At 50.3% G+C, this 15,264-nt stretch overlaps 1 protein-coding gene across 2 annotated transcripts; it reads left to right on the top strand.

The window, feature by feature from the left end:
• The first annotated feature begins 1,791 nt into the window (after positions 1-1,791).
• On the top strand, positions 1,792-14,921 carry Lman1l (lectin, mannose-binding, 1 like). Of its 2 annotated transcripts, none has more exons than XM_087561005.1 (13): positions 1,792-2,196; positions 6,107-6,261; positions 6,360-6,467; positions 6,573-6,631; positions 8,070-8,169; positions 8,541-8,661; positions 9,591-9,646; positions 10,350-10,482; positions 11,067-11,218; positions 12,212-12,279; positions 12,961-13,084; positions 13,676-13,803; positions 14,681-14,921. In XM_087561005.1, exons 1-13 carry the CDS (start codon positions 1,878-1,880, stop codon positions 14,811-14,813), a joined length of 1,656 nt encoding a protein of 551 aa, XP_087417131.1. In that variant the 5' UTR covers positions 1,792-1,877; the 3' UTR covers positions 14,814-14,921.
• Positions 14,922-15,264: the final 343 nt, after the last annotated feature.

Here is a 15,264-nt window from a genome sequence, read left to right as displayed (position 1 = left end):
CACAGTGACTTCCTTTTAGCATGTCCTTAAACCTGTGTATTCACAGCCTGGGCATAATCAACATCACACAGTTCAGTCACTACAGTTATTAGAAGACTTGAATTGACTACTATGGAGACGAACCTCTACCTGGATGGGAGGATTTGGAATGCAGATTTCTTACCTTTCAAGAATATTTTTAATTGTGTAAAGAATAGAACAAAGCATAGTTCAGTGGTAGGGCTCCCTGGGTTGGATCCCCAGCATGAAAGAATAGAGAGCAGAAGACAGGCCTAGGGATGTAGCTCAGCTGGTGGAGTGCTTGCCTAGAATGAGGCTCCCCACCACATAACTGATGAAGCACCAGGAAGGAGAGACAGAAGGAAGAGGCAGGTGGGTGGGTCTCTGAGTTTGAGACCAGCCTGGTGTGGGTAGCACATTCCAGGCCAGCCAGGGCTACACAGCAATATCTTGTCTTGAAAACAGCAGACAAAACCCAGCTGTAAGCTGGGCATGGTGGTGCATGCACACCTTTAACTCCAGCACTCAGGAGGCAGTGGTAGGCAGACCTCTGAATTGAAGGCTAGCCTGGTCTACAGAGTGAGTTCTAGGACAGACAGGGCTACACAAAGAAATTCTGTTTCAAAATATAAATTTAAAAACAATTTGACAAATGCCGTAATTTAGAACTTGGCACAGACAAACACAGTGAGATGTTGAAGGCCATCCCTAGCTACAGAGCATACGTGACATAAGACCTTGCTTTTTAAAACGGCAGATGTAATGAACCCTCCATTTCAACAGTGACCAGTCCAGGTCTGGCCTACACTGTCTCTACCACCTGTTTGCCCCAGGCTCTGGGATATGTGAGAACAAATCCCAGACAAATAAATTCCTCCGTAAAGCTTTAATGTGTTTCTCCTAAATACCTAAAATTCATAACTCAAATGCCATATCACGCCTAAGCATTTAACCATAATTCCTTGATATCATCGAATACCCATTGCTCCAATTCCCCAATTGTTTTATTTTTCCAGTTGGATTAAAATTAGACCCCAAACAAGGTATTTTATATCTTGTATTCTCCAAAAAATATATCCTATAACTCGTATTTGTACTAGTTCTCCCTACGTCCTTTTCCTCCCACTGCCCCATCCATCTTTAATCCCATCATTCTGGAGGCAGAGGGAGGGAGATCAAGGCCAGCCTGGTCTACAGAGGGAGTTCTAGGATAGTCAGGGCTGCACAAAGAAATTCTGTCTTGAAAATCCAAACTGAACCAAACAAACAAACAAGTAAACAGGCTTCTTCTGTTTTTTAAGATTTTTATTATGTTGCCCTCACTGGCTTGGTACTTGCTATATAACCTAGGCTAATCTTATCAAACTCACAGGAGTCCTCCTGCCTCAGCCTTCTCAGTGTTGAGATACAGACATGTGCTACCCTGTCCAGCAGCTTTATCAAGATACACTTTATTTGTGGAGGGCCAGAGGCACTGGCAGAAGGAGTCATTGGGCATGCAGGACAGCAGAGGGCCACAGCTAAAGAGAAGGATGAAGGGATACAAGGCTCAGGGGAGAGCGGTCGGATGAGCGGCCAGAGAGCAGGCTATGCACAAGCTGTTAAAAGAACAGGATACAAAGGACCACCCCCTCCCCAACAAACAAACAAACAAGGAGGGAAGGCCAGGGCTGTGGAAGAGCTGGGCCTGGCACTGAGCTCTCCCGAGCACCCCATCCTCTCAACAGCTGAAGGAACGAACAGGAAAGAGCAGGAAGATGACCTAAGCCAAAGAGCAGGGGCAAAGCTCAAGTTGGCGAAGAGCCCAGGGATAGCCAAGGCTTCAGGTGGAGGCAAGGAAGGGTGGGGCCTGAGATCAGACCTGCAAGAGAAACAGGATGTGTATATTGGGAGGTGGGGAGCATAGAGCCAAAAATCTAGATCCTGGAAGGTCCCCAGTGTCTCCCTGCCTGACTGAGTCCTGTAGTTGGCCTCATAGCCAGGATCCAACCAGGTGCCCAGAAACCAGCTCCTTTGCAATGCTGAAGACAGGAGGCCTCTCACCTTCCCTCTGCCTCCTTTCCCTCCTGCTGGCTCTGCATGGTGCTGAAAGGAGTTACCCCCCTCCTCAACGCAGGTTTGAGTACAAGCTCAGCTTCAAGGGACCAAGACTGGCAGTTCCTGGAGCTGGAATTCCCTTCTGGAGCCACCATGGAGGTGAGGCACAAAGGAGGACTCGCCATGCCCAGGGTCCTCCAGAGTGCTAGTGGTCTATACAGTGGATGTGAGAGGCTCTATCGGAGAGAGGTAACATGGGGGTTACCTGAGTGCCTGGCTCAGGACCCTTCTAAGACCTGTCTCCTGCTCTCCCATTCCCTGCTGCTTTGCCTTTCAAGACATCCCTTCTTCGTTCATGGAATTTATTTGTGAAGGCACTGGCAGAACAAGCTATTGGGTATGTAGGACAGCACAGGGTCATAGCTAAAGAGAAGGATAAAAGAATGCAAGGCCCAGGGGAGAGGGGCTGTATGGGTGGCCATAGACCAGGCTATACATCCTAGCTCTACCTCACTACCAGCTTCAGTTTCTCTTGTGCCTCTCTATGCCCAAGACCTTTTTTTTTTTTCATCAATTCTGTTTGCAGTCCCCCTCTTCCTCTGCTTTTGGACTGCAAACATATGCGCTTGTACACACGTACACTCATGTACACACATGATATGTCCCAGATGCACAAGAACAAGGCACCTTGAACACAGACAAGCCTCTTTTCTGCTGGCTCTATCCCATGGAACTAGAGGTCTGCCAGAAGGGAGGCACTGTGTGTCCAGATGTTTCGTTACAGCGGGCACCACGTTCTTCCCTTGCCTGTTTATTGGAGGTAGAAGCAGACATGTGAGGACCTTAGCCCACAGGTCTGTGCTCAGACACTTCCAAACCCTGATTTGTCCAATCCTATTCACAGAGGGTCTGTGCTGCAAAGGACCGCCCCCTCCCCCAACAAACAAACAAACAAACAAACAGTGTTTGCTGCTCAGTGTTATCAAAAACTCTACAATATGCAGGATCTTACATTACGAATAAGAGAAAAGCATCAAACACTCTGAGGTAGAGTGGAGCAGGAATGGAGTCCAGGAACATGGCTCATCTACAGATATATTGTGAGGTTTACCCAGCCATGAGTGTTGTTCAAAGCCTTGTGGCTGGAAAGGCAAAGAGAAAAGGTAGATCGGTTGTGTATTTTTATCTTAGATATAAGTTCCAAATAATGGCACAGTTCCTGACTAAAATGCTCAAAGATGACAGAAACCTTGATCCTCCTCCACAGAAGGCCAGGGGATGAATGAGGGAGTGGGCTGTCTCACAGCCAAGTGCTGCCTTAGGGACAGGATGGTGCTCTGCTCAGAGCCTTACCAAATCTGAGGTGTCCCAGATCATGAGGGAGAGCAGAGGTATGTCCTCCAAGATCACCAGATGTGATTACTGTCTATCCATTCATCTCCCCTTTGATCAGAACCCCACCCAAGGCTACTCTATGCCCAGCCCAGATACCCAGGACTGAGTCAGGCTCTGGTCTGGGGTGAGGTCCCAGAGACTCCACATAATGAGGAGAACGTGAGCTTAGTCAGATAAGCTTGCCTCCCACAAGTCTCCCTGGGCTGGGTGTGATGCTGCAGTCCCAGCACTCAGGAGGCTGAGACAGGAAAAACAAGAGCTTGAGGTTAGCCTGCACTGCTTGTCAAGACCTTTCCTTTTTTGTAAAAAGAGCTGAGATGGCTCAGCTAATAAAAGCATTTGTCATGCAGGCCCGACAACCTGCATGTGATTCCAAGAACCCACAGTGGAAGGAGGCAACCAACTATTGAAAACCTATTGAAAGTGGTTCTCCAGCTTCAATACATGGGCCTGCGTGTGTATGCACATGCGCGCGCGCGCGCGCACAGACACAGACACAGACACAGACACACACACACACACACACACACACACACACGCACACACGCATGCACGCACACACATGCACTCCCGCATGTTTTAAAGTGTGAAAACAAACTAGATGGGATTGCAACGTTATCCCAGCACTCTGTAGAAATAAAGGCAGGAGAACCAGGAGCACAGGGTCATCTATGTCTATCCAGAGAGTTCAAGGACGGCCTGGTCTATATTATAAAATCAAAACCCAAAAAACTGCAGCCCACTTCAAGCAGTAGAGACTTCCAGGGACTCAGGAACTTGTGTGCTTCCCCACCCACCACTGGCCTTTGCAGAGCAAACACGCCCAAGCCGGATTAGCAACCTCCGGAAAGTCTTGGCAGGGTCTAGGCTTTGGACCAGGTTCCACGTTGGTAGACCAGAGTGTTAGGGAGCCAGTTGGAATGGAGCCTTTGATCCCCACCTCCAGTTCTGGCTATGTCTGCCTCAGTTTCACTTCCTCTTCTCCACACCACAGGAAGATCCTCGGACATGCCCCCCAGCGCCTGGGTAATCCTCGAGCTCTCCTAGCCTGCACCGTTTCCTCACCACCCCCTAGGCCAGAGCCTGCCTCAGTTCCTTTGCCACAAACCTTCGTCTTCTTGGGCTGCCCTTGGTCCCTCAGGGGGCCTCACAGCTTGTACTTCTTACTTTCCCAGAGCTGATGTCTCAGGGCAAGAAGCCTTAGTGGAGAGAGATGTGTTTGAATTTCTGCAAAATGGTATCTGCTTTTTTGGAGACTGAAATGATGATGATGATGATGATGATGATGATGGTGGTGGTGGTGGTGATGATGAGTTTTTGGAGACAGAAATGATGATGTATGTTCGTGCACGTGCATATGTGTGTGTACATACGTATTAACCCATGCCTGCACATGTGAAAGCTAGAGTTGACATTAGGATAAATTCTTCAATTGCTTCTCCATCTTTGTAGTTGGTGGTGGTGGTGGTGGTAGTTTTATGCACCCCTGGCTATCCTGGAACTCCCTCTGTAGACCAGACTAGCTTTGAACTCAGACATCCACCTGCCTCTGCCTCCTGAGTGATGGGATTAAAGGTGTGTGTCAACACTGCCTGTCTGTCTTTTGTTTGTTGGCTCGTTTTTGTTTGGTTTAGTTTTTCAAGACAGGGGGGTTGAAACCTTTTTTAAATTTTTTATCTTTATTTTTTGTGTATTGGCGTTTTGTATGTATGTCTGTATGAAGGTATCAGATCCCTTGGAACTAGAATTACAGACAGTTGTAAGCTGCCTTGTGGATGTTGGGACTCGAACCCAGGTCTTCTGGAAGAGCAGCCAATGCAATGAAAGGAATGAAAAAGGAAGGAGGGAGGGAGGGAAGGAAGAAAGAAAGAGAAAAATGACAAAAACCAAGATCACTCACTGATCCCAGAGCTCACTACTTCAGTTAGATTGGTATCCCCCAAACTCCCAGGATGTACCTGTCTCTTTCCCCCTGTTCCGGGCTTACAAGTCTGGCTTGCACGGCCACGCCCAGCTCCTAGAACTCAACCTGTAGACCAAGCAGGCTGGCCTCCAATTCACAAAGATCCACCCTGCTTCTGCTTCCTGAGTGCTGGGATTAAATCATGCACCATCACCCTCCGGCTCATGCCCAGCTTTTACATGGGTGTTGGGATCAAAATTCAGATCCTCATACTTACACAGCGAGCCATTGCCCAGCCCCAGGACAGTCTGATGTAGCCAAAACCTCGCCTCAAGCTAACTACATAGCCAAGGATGGCCTTGAATTACGGATCCGCCTGCCTCCACCTCCTGGGTGCTAGGACTGCAGGTGTGTACCACCACGTTCAGTTTTACTAGGGAGAGAACTCAGAGCCATGTGTTTACTAGGCAAGTAGTCTACCAACTGAGCTCTGTCCCATGTCCCATAACATGGAATCTTATAAAATTGGATGGCCTAGACGTTCAGTGAGCCTGAAGTGGAACACAGCTAAGTACTGACTCTCTCATGCTGCCTTTCCTGGGTAGCACCCAGTTGGATGCTGGTCCCCTTTTCCAATTTGCATCTCAGCAGCCAGCCTCATATCAAATGACAAGGTCTTGGTGTGAGCACTTTCCCAGGGCTCACTTTTGCCAATGAGATAGAGACATAGGGGAAGAGAGTCCAGTGGTCCTCAGCTGCCCTGCTCCACAGACGCCATTCCAGGCCTAGAGGAAGTACGGCTGGTTCCATCTATGAAGAACCGGAGCGGTGCCGTGTGGAGTGAGATCTCTGTCTCCTTCCCTTCCTGGGAAGTAGAGATGCAGATGAGAGTGACAGGACCGGGACGCCGGGGAGCCCTGGGTGTGGTGAGTGGTCTTTACTCTTATCTGTTGGGGAAGTAGGTGATAGGCCCCAGATACCAGTGTCCTACAGAGACCCTGACCTGTGGGCCGGGAACTTGCAGGCCATGTGGTACACCAAGGACAGAGATCAAGTTGGCTCTGTTGTGGAGGGACTGGCCTCATGGGATGGCATTGGGATCTACTTTGATTCCTCCTCCAATGATGTCCAGGTGAGTAGGCATCCCTTGCCCATCCTCCTGCCCACCCGTCTTAACTCTAATCCTCACTCTCCTCACTCTAACTGAGGCTCAAACCGATTGTCACCTCCTATGCAGAACGGTCCTGCCATCCGAGTGCTGGCCAGTGATGGGCATGACCTCCAGGAGCAGTTTGGGTAAGGGCCTGAAAGAACCAAGCCCCACCCCTACCCCACCCCTGTTCTTGGGCTTACCAATCACTTGTACTTCTATCCCTAGAGAATCCACCCCTCCTAGACCCACGCTCACTGATGTCTCATTCTGAGCTCCCCTGCCTCCTGGGACTCTTTCCCATGGGTCTGAGCTATGCCTCAGGAACCAACCCAGAGTGTGCTTTCTTTTCTCGGTGATGGCCTCTCTCCAGTCACTTAGCTCACGAGCCCCAGGTGAAGTGACAAAGGCAGGGACTACCATGAGGGTCTCACTCGCTCCAGACCCTCTTTTTTTTTTTTTTCTTTTTTTCAGAGCTGGGGACCGAACCCAGGGCCTTGTGCTTGCTAGGCAAGCGCTCTACCACTGAGCTAAATCCCCAACCCCCAGACCCTCTTATTAAGTACAGGTTGCTAGGTGAGGACATTGAGGCCCAGAAAGGCTGATTAACCTGAGTGGCCACACAGTAGTGCCCAGGGAGGGTCCAGGCACTAGCCATGCTGTCGTCTTTTTCTCCCAGATGAGGTGGCCTTCTGCCCTTCCCCTGCTAGCTGCCCTGAGCAGCTGGACTGGTTTGTCAGTGCGTCTCAGCAAACATCCTTCGGCCCATCACAATTAGGATAATTGCTGGCATTTATGGAGTCGGGCTGACTGTATACCAGGCACAGTGCCCAGACACTTGACATTGTCCCGTGCACCCTCATAACACTGTTATGAGGTAGTTGCAGTTATTATCCTCATTTTAAAGACAACAGTTCTGGGGTTTGGGAAGGTGTGAGGACTTGCCCAAGGTTATACAGCCAGGCAGTCACTGCCTCCAATCTGGCTTCTCCCTGTTCCCTGCTGCCCAGCTCTTCTTGGCTGAAGGTGATAGCGTAGGTCCCACAGTGTGCAGCCACAGGCTGGAGAAACTCAGGCTCAACTCTGCTCCTAATTTCCTGAGCCTCCCTGGGAGAAAGGTGAACGAGACATACTGTCCTTGCTAACTAACTGTCCTTGGCCTTTAGAACAGGTCCCTTAGTGTCTGCCTCAACAGTCTGAATCTTGGTTGGTTGGGAAAGGGACAGACCAGCCTTGGAGTGAAGGGAAGTAGAGGGAGGAACAGAGGGGGGGGGGGCAGTGGGATTAGGAAGTGAGCTGGAGGATAGATTTAGAAATCCTGTGGTTAGCCTTGGCCTCTGGCTGCTGTGAACTCCCAGGTCCACAGTGCCAGGCAGAACTTACTTTCTTATTCCTCCTTCTCCTGCCATGGAAGCAAACTATGGCAAAGGAGCCCGAAGGTAGACAACAGGGACTTGTCCCAAGCCAGGTCACCCCATGGGGACAGTGACATTGCAGGCTTGAACAGAGTTGCTCCTGGGACTGTCCCACCAGGGGCTAGTCCTTTGGTGCCATGTGACCTGGTTGCATTCCAATTGTTCATAGGGATGGAACTGTCCGGGAGCTTGGCTCCTGTCTTAGGGACTTCAGGAACCGGCCACACCCCTTCCGAGCTCGGATCACCTACTGGAGGCAGAGGCTGCGTGTGAGTCACCTTGCTGTTTCTATGATAGCCTCTGGTGGCTGGTAGAGCTGTGGTTTGAGGGGACAGTACCTGGTGTTCCAACAGCCCCATGACTGTGACCCACGTGTCACTCACATATTTGTCCTTACACCCATGTGAGAGGTCCCTGGTACTCCCAGACCAATCCCCACACCTGATCTTCCACCAATACAAAGACTCACAAGGTTCCCGTGAGACCAACATCTGTGTCACTTTCGTGCCATCGTGATCCCAAGCTCTGTAGTTTCTACCTTACCTCAGGCCTGGGGAGCCAGTGAGTCTGAGGAAGGGATAGTCCTTTCCTTACCCTGGGACCAGAAGAGGCAGGGGCTCACTCCCTCTATGCCCTTCAGGTGTCCTTGAGTGGAGGCCTTACTCCTAATGACCCTGAAGAGGTCTGTGTCGATGTGGAGCCCCTGCTTTTAGCCCCTGGAGGCTTTTTTGGGGTCTCAGCAGCCACCAGTACCTTAGCAGGTGAGACCCCTACCAGGTAGGTAAGAGTAAAGGGCTGTGTTTGGTGGTGGCAAAACCTTATTGCAGCTTCTAAGGTGCCTTTGTACAGCATCAAGCACCTCCTCAACAAGGGGCCTGGGCTGGTCACACTTCCTCTCTGGCTTCTCCATCAGACTTTGAAAAGCTATTGAAGTCTCAGAGGGAGTCTGGGACTTCTGCACTCTGCTGGTGAGTACCCAAGTAGCATTCAGGGTACCAGGTGTGGTGGTGCATTCCTAACAACACAGAGGTGGTGGGGTCAGGAGGTCAATGTTATCCTCTGCTACACTGCAAATTCAAGGGTCAGCCTGGGCTACATGAGACCCTGTCTCAAAACAAAACAAAACAAAACAAAACAAAACAAACAAACAAACAAAAACCTCAACTGAGATGACACATGGGGAATTTTATAGTCCAGTGTCAATATCCACAAACTCACTTTACTGGCTGCTGTCAGCTGATAAAAAGAGGGACACCACAAGGTACAGTACAGAACTGGAGCAGTGGGGTATCTTGCCATGGAGAGTGTGGGAGTCTGTGGATGCCAGGACCTCCATCTCTGGACTCTGGGTACTGGAGAGTCATGGAAGGTTTCTGAGAAGTGACATGGTTATAACCGTGTTTGGGAAGCAGCCACCGTGTGCTCGTAATTGCAGCGGCAGCTCTCTCTTGCGTCTTGTGGTCTGCTGCATGGCCCCTGGGCCCCACTCTGGCTGTGTGAGGTTCAACCCTCACGTCCCACATGCTTGTGTATTTAACCTTCATACCTTCCCAATGAAGTAAGTGAGTCAAAAGTCAGAGTTGCCCAAGGTTGTACAAGTCTCTTGTTCTCCTAGCAAATAGTAGAGTCTGAGTGCATGGGCTCCTGGGTAAAAACCTCCTTATCCCCACTTCATCCGTCCCTCTTCCAGATGACCATGACGTCCTGTCCTTCCTGACCTTCAGTTTGAGGGACCCAGGTTCAGAGGTAATGCCAGCCATGTCTGCCTGGGAGAGGTAGCTCAGAGATCCTGCCCTCCTCAGCCACCTCCACTCATGACAGACCTTCTATCCTGGTTCTCACCCCAGATAACTCTCTGAGCTCTACTCAAGTGAGACCTTGGGCTGGACAGTGTAGGGGCCAGGGTTTGTCTTCTAGGCTTCCCAGGTGGCGTACACATTTAATCCCAGCACTCAGGAGGCAGAGGTGGGTGAACTTCTGTGAGTGCTAGGCCAGGATGGCACCGTTAGGACCTTGTCTCAACAACAAAAGGAAACCAAGAAAGCCCAGGGTGGGGTGGGGGCTGGGGAGTATGGTGGAAGGTGGGGAGGTGGGGAGTAGATTAGAGGGGAAGAGAAGGAACACTAAGGAGGGGTCTGAGGCAGCAAGGATGGGAGAGAAGGACGTCTGGAGGAGATGAGCTTAGAGGAGCACCATACCTAAAAGCTTAAAATGACCAAGGGCCTGAGCTCACAGTGAGTCGAGAAGGATACAGGATGTGGTAGACACAGAGCTTATGTCTATAAGCTACAGGGCTCTGGTGGGGCCTTGTGATTGAACTGTGGGTTTCTCCTTGGTCCTGGTGAGTATGTGGCTAGGGAGGAAGACTGGGATCCTGGGGTCTGAGGGAAGGTTGCCCCTCACAGTACTGCCATGCATTTGCCTTTGAGTTTTTGTCTTCCTCTTCCAGGAAGCCCTCCAGCCATTCACAGAGAAGGAGCGGTTCCACCTGGCCAGGAAGCTGGAAGAACTGAAGGCAAGGCTGGCCCTGGGTACCAGAGAGGATACCATACTACCACTGAACTCCAAAGCCCAGGAAGAAGGTAATACTCAGAGGGCAGGCAGGTAGGGCCATAGGAAATCGTAGGCCATAGAACACTGTCCTTCAAACCAGAAGCCCATTAGCCAGTGCAGAAGTAGAGACCCACGGAGGCTGCATGTAAGCAAATCCTGGGCTGAGCCTTCTGGCCTATTCCCAACTGACACCCTCACCCCCAGTCTCTCTGTCGCTCTCTGTCTCTCTGTCTCTCTCTGTCTCTCTTTGTCTGTCTGTCTGTCTGTCTGTCTGTCTGTCTCTCTCTCTCTCTCTCTCTCTCTCTCTCTCTCTCTCTCTCTCTGTGTGTGTGTGTGTGTGTGTGTGTGTATACCACAGCATTTATATGGCAGTAAGAGGATGACTCTGTGAAATTCATTCTTCTACCTTTATACGAGATCTGGGGACCTGAGGATCAAGTTTATATTGTCAGATTTCTCTGACATTTTTCTGTTGCCCACCCTGCTTGCGGGCTCCTCAAGACCCATTTTCTAGGGGAGGTCTTAGAAGAAGAGCCCACAGCTCCTTGTGCTTCACTCCAAAACAGAATTTACTGCCTCGCTCAAGCAACCTTTCTGCCCCCCCCCCCCCCAGGGGAAAGGTTCTTTAACCTGGAGGATACACTGAGCAGACAAAGCCAGATCCTGCAGGCCCTCCAGGCTCTCTCCAGGCAGATGGACCAGGCTGAGAAACAGTGGAAACAGCAGTTGGGGTCTGTGGTCCAAATCCGGCCTGAGGGAGGCTGGGTGAGTTACCTTGGGCCACCCTGGATTCCACCCAAGAGCTTGAAAGAATAATGAGAGTCCAGCTCTAACTTCACCCAAGCTTGGCGGGGTTGCGGGGGAGGGTGGGCAGGTCACGGGATGCAACAGGGTAGTATGTAAGAGGACACTACCACATAGCAATTGCCCTGGAGCCACAGACTGAGCTGCAGAGTAAGAGATGCCAGGTATTTGGAATCTGGTCTATAGACAAATGGCAGAAATAGACTAGGCGCTAATTTGCATGTGGCTTCACGTGTGATTTGCATAAGACTTGCTTAAATGCTCAGTTGCACCAGAATCCTCATTTCATCTCTGCTGCCACCCTGGCTCCTCCCCTAGGTGTCATTCCCTAGGACATGCTCTAACTTGGGGAGTGAAAGCTAAACCCAGCCAAGGTGCTGGGTAGTGGTCAGAGGGAGCCAGTTGCTCTTGCAGGCTTTGCTGGGCTCTGCAAGGCCGTGCTTAGTCTTTTGTCCCCAGTCCAGCACAGGCTGCTGGCATGGCACAGAGGAAAGAGGCCCACACTCCAGGTATTTCTGATCCTTCTTCAGGCCCTGGACCCCTCTTGCCTGATTCTTCTCGCCCTCAGAAGTGTCAGTTGCCTCTCCAGGTCCCTCTGCCAGACTTGGGCCCATGTGCTGGATTTTAACCAGTGCTGGCCCATAGCCTAGGAGAAAGGCACAGAGAGGATTGGGTTGGGCTTCTGCTGCTCTGAGGAGGCCGGGACATGTTTTAAAAGGAGAAGGATTTGTGGAAAGCCTCGAAGTCCCTTTGGGGAGAAACATGCCAGTTTTGTTGTAGAAGGAGGGTCCTCCAGATGGACAAGTGCCAGGGGGATTCAGTATGTCCAAAAAGAAGGAAGCCAGGCCATTTAATAAGGTTTCTGGGAGAAGAATGAGGTGTCTGTGGGAAAGGTGACTCTGAGGAGAGGGGCACTGTCCTCTGGATACAAAATAAGAGCTGGCCCTCCCATAGAACACTGCCAAGGTCAGCACCCTGCTCTATGGACAGCGGACTCTGATCCAGGCTCTGCAAGAGATGAGGTAAGAGATGAGGAGGGGTACAGAGAGAGGGAAGAAAATATCCTCTATTATCCTGTCTCTATGAGAAATTTCTGCCTCCAGTGCTGGGGCTAAAGGCACATACTGTCATACTGGCTCTTTATGTGTGTGGTGGGAATATGAACTCGGATTCTCGTGTCTGCAAAGCAAGCACTCTTACCCACTGTATCATCGCCCTAGCCCTCGAGGGCATATATTTTGATAGAGGTTCTTGAAGGAAGCACACAGCCAAGATGAGGCTCTTTGGAGGAAGTGGTCTGAGCTCATTTTGCCTCTAGTCTCCCTGAATCTCACTCTGGCACACCCATGCCTGTAAAGCTCCCATGGAATTCTGGGGGTGGGGAGAGCCCAAGCACATCATGGGTTCTGTGGGTGGACACCCTCCATCTTGGTGCCTAAGGTGTTAATTCCTCTGGGATAGAGACGAAAGGCATAGACAGACACTTTTGGAGAGTTCTCTGTATAAGCTAAAGTTGTCTCAGGTTTTAGGGAGAAGTTTTAGAGTAAAAACACCAACACCCAAGGCAGGACTCTGTGGATGCTCTCTATTCTTTACCATGTACTGACCCTGGGGGATTCTGGGAAAAGATTAGGTAACATGGGTACAACCAAAGAGAGTAATGGATCATTTTTCTTGATTTCCATGCCCCACCACACCACCAGGGAAGCAGCTGCCCAGATGGCTTCAGGAGCACACGTCTTCTACCTGCCTGTGGGCACTAAACATCACTTTTTTGAGCTGGACCAGACCCTCGGCCTCCTGCAGAAGGACCTCCGGGATCTGGTGGTAAGAATGGTGGATGGTACGAGGGGCTCATCCTTGAGGTCTGGTCTCTCCCATCCTTCTCTCAGCACTCCTGCAGCTTCGAGGCATCTGTCCAGGACCACTGATAGGCATCTATGTGTGCACAAAGGGACACGGATCTCATTTCTTGCTCAGGAGGAAACCCCACCACTCAGCACTACCCAGAGACACCTTGGTCAGACCACCTCAATGGCCAGAAAGAAAGTGGGGTAGACCATGCCAAGGGCCACTCAGATTCAGTGGTGGCATCAGTGTTCCCTGGTTCCCTGTTCCTCCTTGTTCTTTCTCTTGTCCTCGTGTGCAGCATCCACTTCTCCTTCCTTCTCGTCTCTTAAGCTTTTAGTCTGTCATTGACTCCAGGACTTATGTCTTATGAACTATTTCCACAAATGGACCCATGCAAGACTGGAAGATGCAGCTTTGCACACTGCCCCCTTTTCCATGCTCCCTAGATGACAGGCAAGATGGCCCAAGCCTGAGGGAGATAAATAGGGACCACACAAGGCAAGATTCCAAGTCCCCTCCTCTCTCCTGGGTTAGAAGCTGAGGCAGGGTCTCATACTTCCCTTTCAGAAAATGACAGCCAAGCCTCCCCGCCCATCTGGCTGGCTCCCAGGATCCTCCACATGTCTGCGGACCAGCATCTTCCTGTTCTTCCTCCTAATCCAGACTGTAGGCTTCTTCTGCTACATGAACTTCAGGTGGGTCTTCCCATGGGCAGGACTCCCACACTACCTGTATCAGTTGGTTCTGTTGAACTTGAAATCAGGGACTCCGAGGCTCAGACAGGTGCTACCCACTTCATCAGAGGGCTGGGAGCAGGGACATAGACCAGGAACACATCAAGCACAGACACCTTCTCAAGCCCCAGTCCCATCTGGTCCTGTCCCACAGAGTTCACTCTACAGCGAGCATCTGAAAACTGATAGTCAGATCTTATGTCACCAGTGCTATGATGGCTGGAAGCTTAGAGACTTGGGAGGAAAGCAATTCATTTTGTCTTTAGGGTTGGGTTGGGAGTGGACGGGGAGTCAAGGAATTGACCTGGAAAAGATATTTGATTTCAGTCATTAAAGTGACTCAGAGTTTTTCAGCCTGACAAGATAGGTAAGAGGCACCGATGCAGAGGAAACAGCATCAGAAAAAGCATGGAGGCATGAAAAAAAATCTTTAGGGGGAAAAAAAAGACAGCTATAGAGTACCGTTGAATTAAAGAGCATGGTCAATATACAAGATTGGGCAAGGAATCTGGATGTTCTGGATTAGGAATGAATGTCTTTAATCTCAACTCTTGGAAGGCTGAGGTAGAGGGATGCTGAAATCTGGACCAACCTGGGCTGGCTACCAGTGAGATCTTGTCTAAAACAAAAACCAAAGAAGAAAACATAGAAGCGCAACTTTGCCACTAAACCACCCAGGAAGACTTCAAATTCCACGGTGAAATGTGAACTATATGGCATGTCAAGGGAGCCACTGATGGTCCCAGAATGTGGCAGCCTATCATATACCAAGTCTTGGGAGACAAGTGTGATTCGTGGTCTCAGAAAAGAGACTCAAGTAACCTTTGCTCTCTCACAGCAGGCAGGAGCTGGACAAGAGGCTTCAGGAGTACCTGTTCACAGAAAGCATTTCTCTACAGCCTGCATTGCCCATCCCTAGGACAATAGGGGTTCTGAGGAGACAGCCTGTCTCCCCCAGCATGCAAGCCTGACCCAGCTCAAAGCCATGAGGAAAAAAAAATGGGGGATAGAGGATTTAGCCTGTGCCTATATTTTAGCTTTTGGCATGCCCATCATATTAAAGGTGATTTTCCTCTTGTTGTATTTGATACCCTCATTTATCTTCCAGCCTCACATAGTCTCCCATAGTTTCTACCTTCTCTGGGTGGGTATCAGGAAGGCAGACAGGCAAGGAGGCCAAGAGCCAGATACTCCCCACACCCTTCCCCTCTGGACTACTGGAGCAAGGAAGATAACTGTGCAAAATTCTGTCCCTAAACTCAGCAAGGACAAGAACAAATCCCTGCGTTTCCTTCTGGCTCATCTTTTCAGTACCCCCAAACAACACTCCCCTTCCCCGACTCCCTGAGGCTCTAGGGACAGCAGGGCAGACACGTGACAAAGGAACTGAGCACAAACTCACCGAACCATATAACTGCTTGC

Source organism: Rattus norvegicus, chromosome 8 (genome assembly GCF_021556685.1).
Source record: "Rattus norvegicus strain SHRSP/BbbUtx chromosome 8, alternate assembly SHRSP_T2T, whole genome shotgun sequence".
NCBI classification, from domain to species: domain Eukaryota; kingdom Metazoa; phylum Chordata; class Mammalia; order Rodentia; family Muridae; genus Rattus; species Rattus norvegicus.
This window is presented reverse-complemented; position numbering and strand designations above follow the sequence as displayed.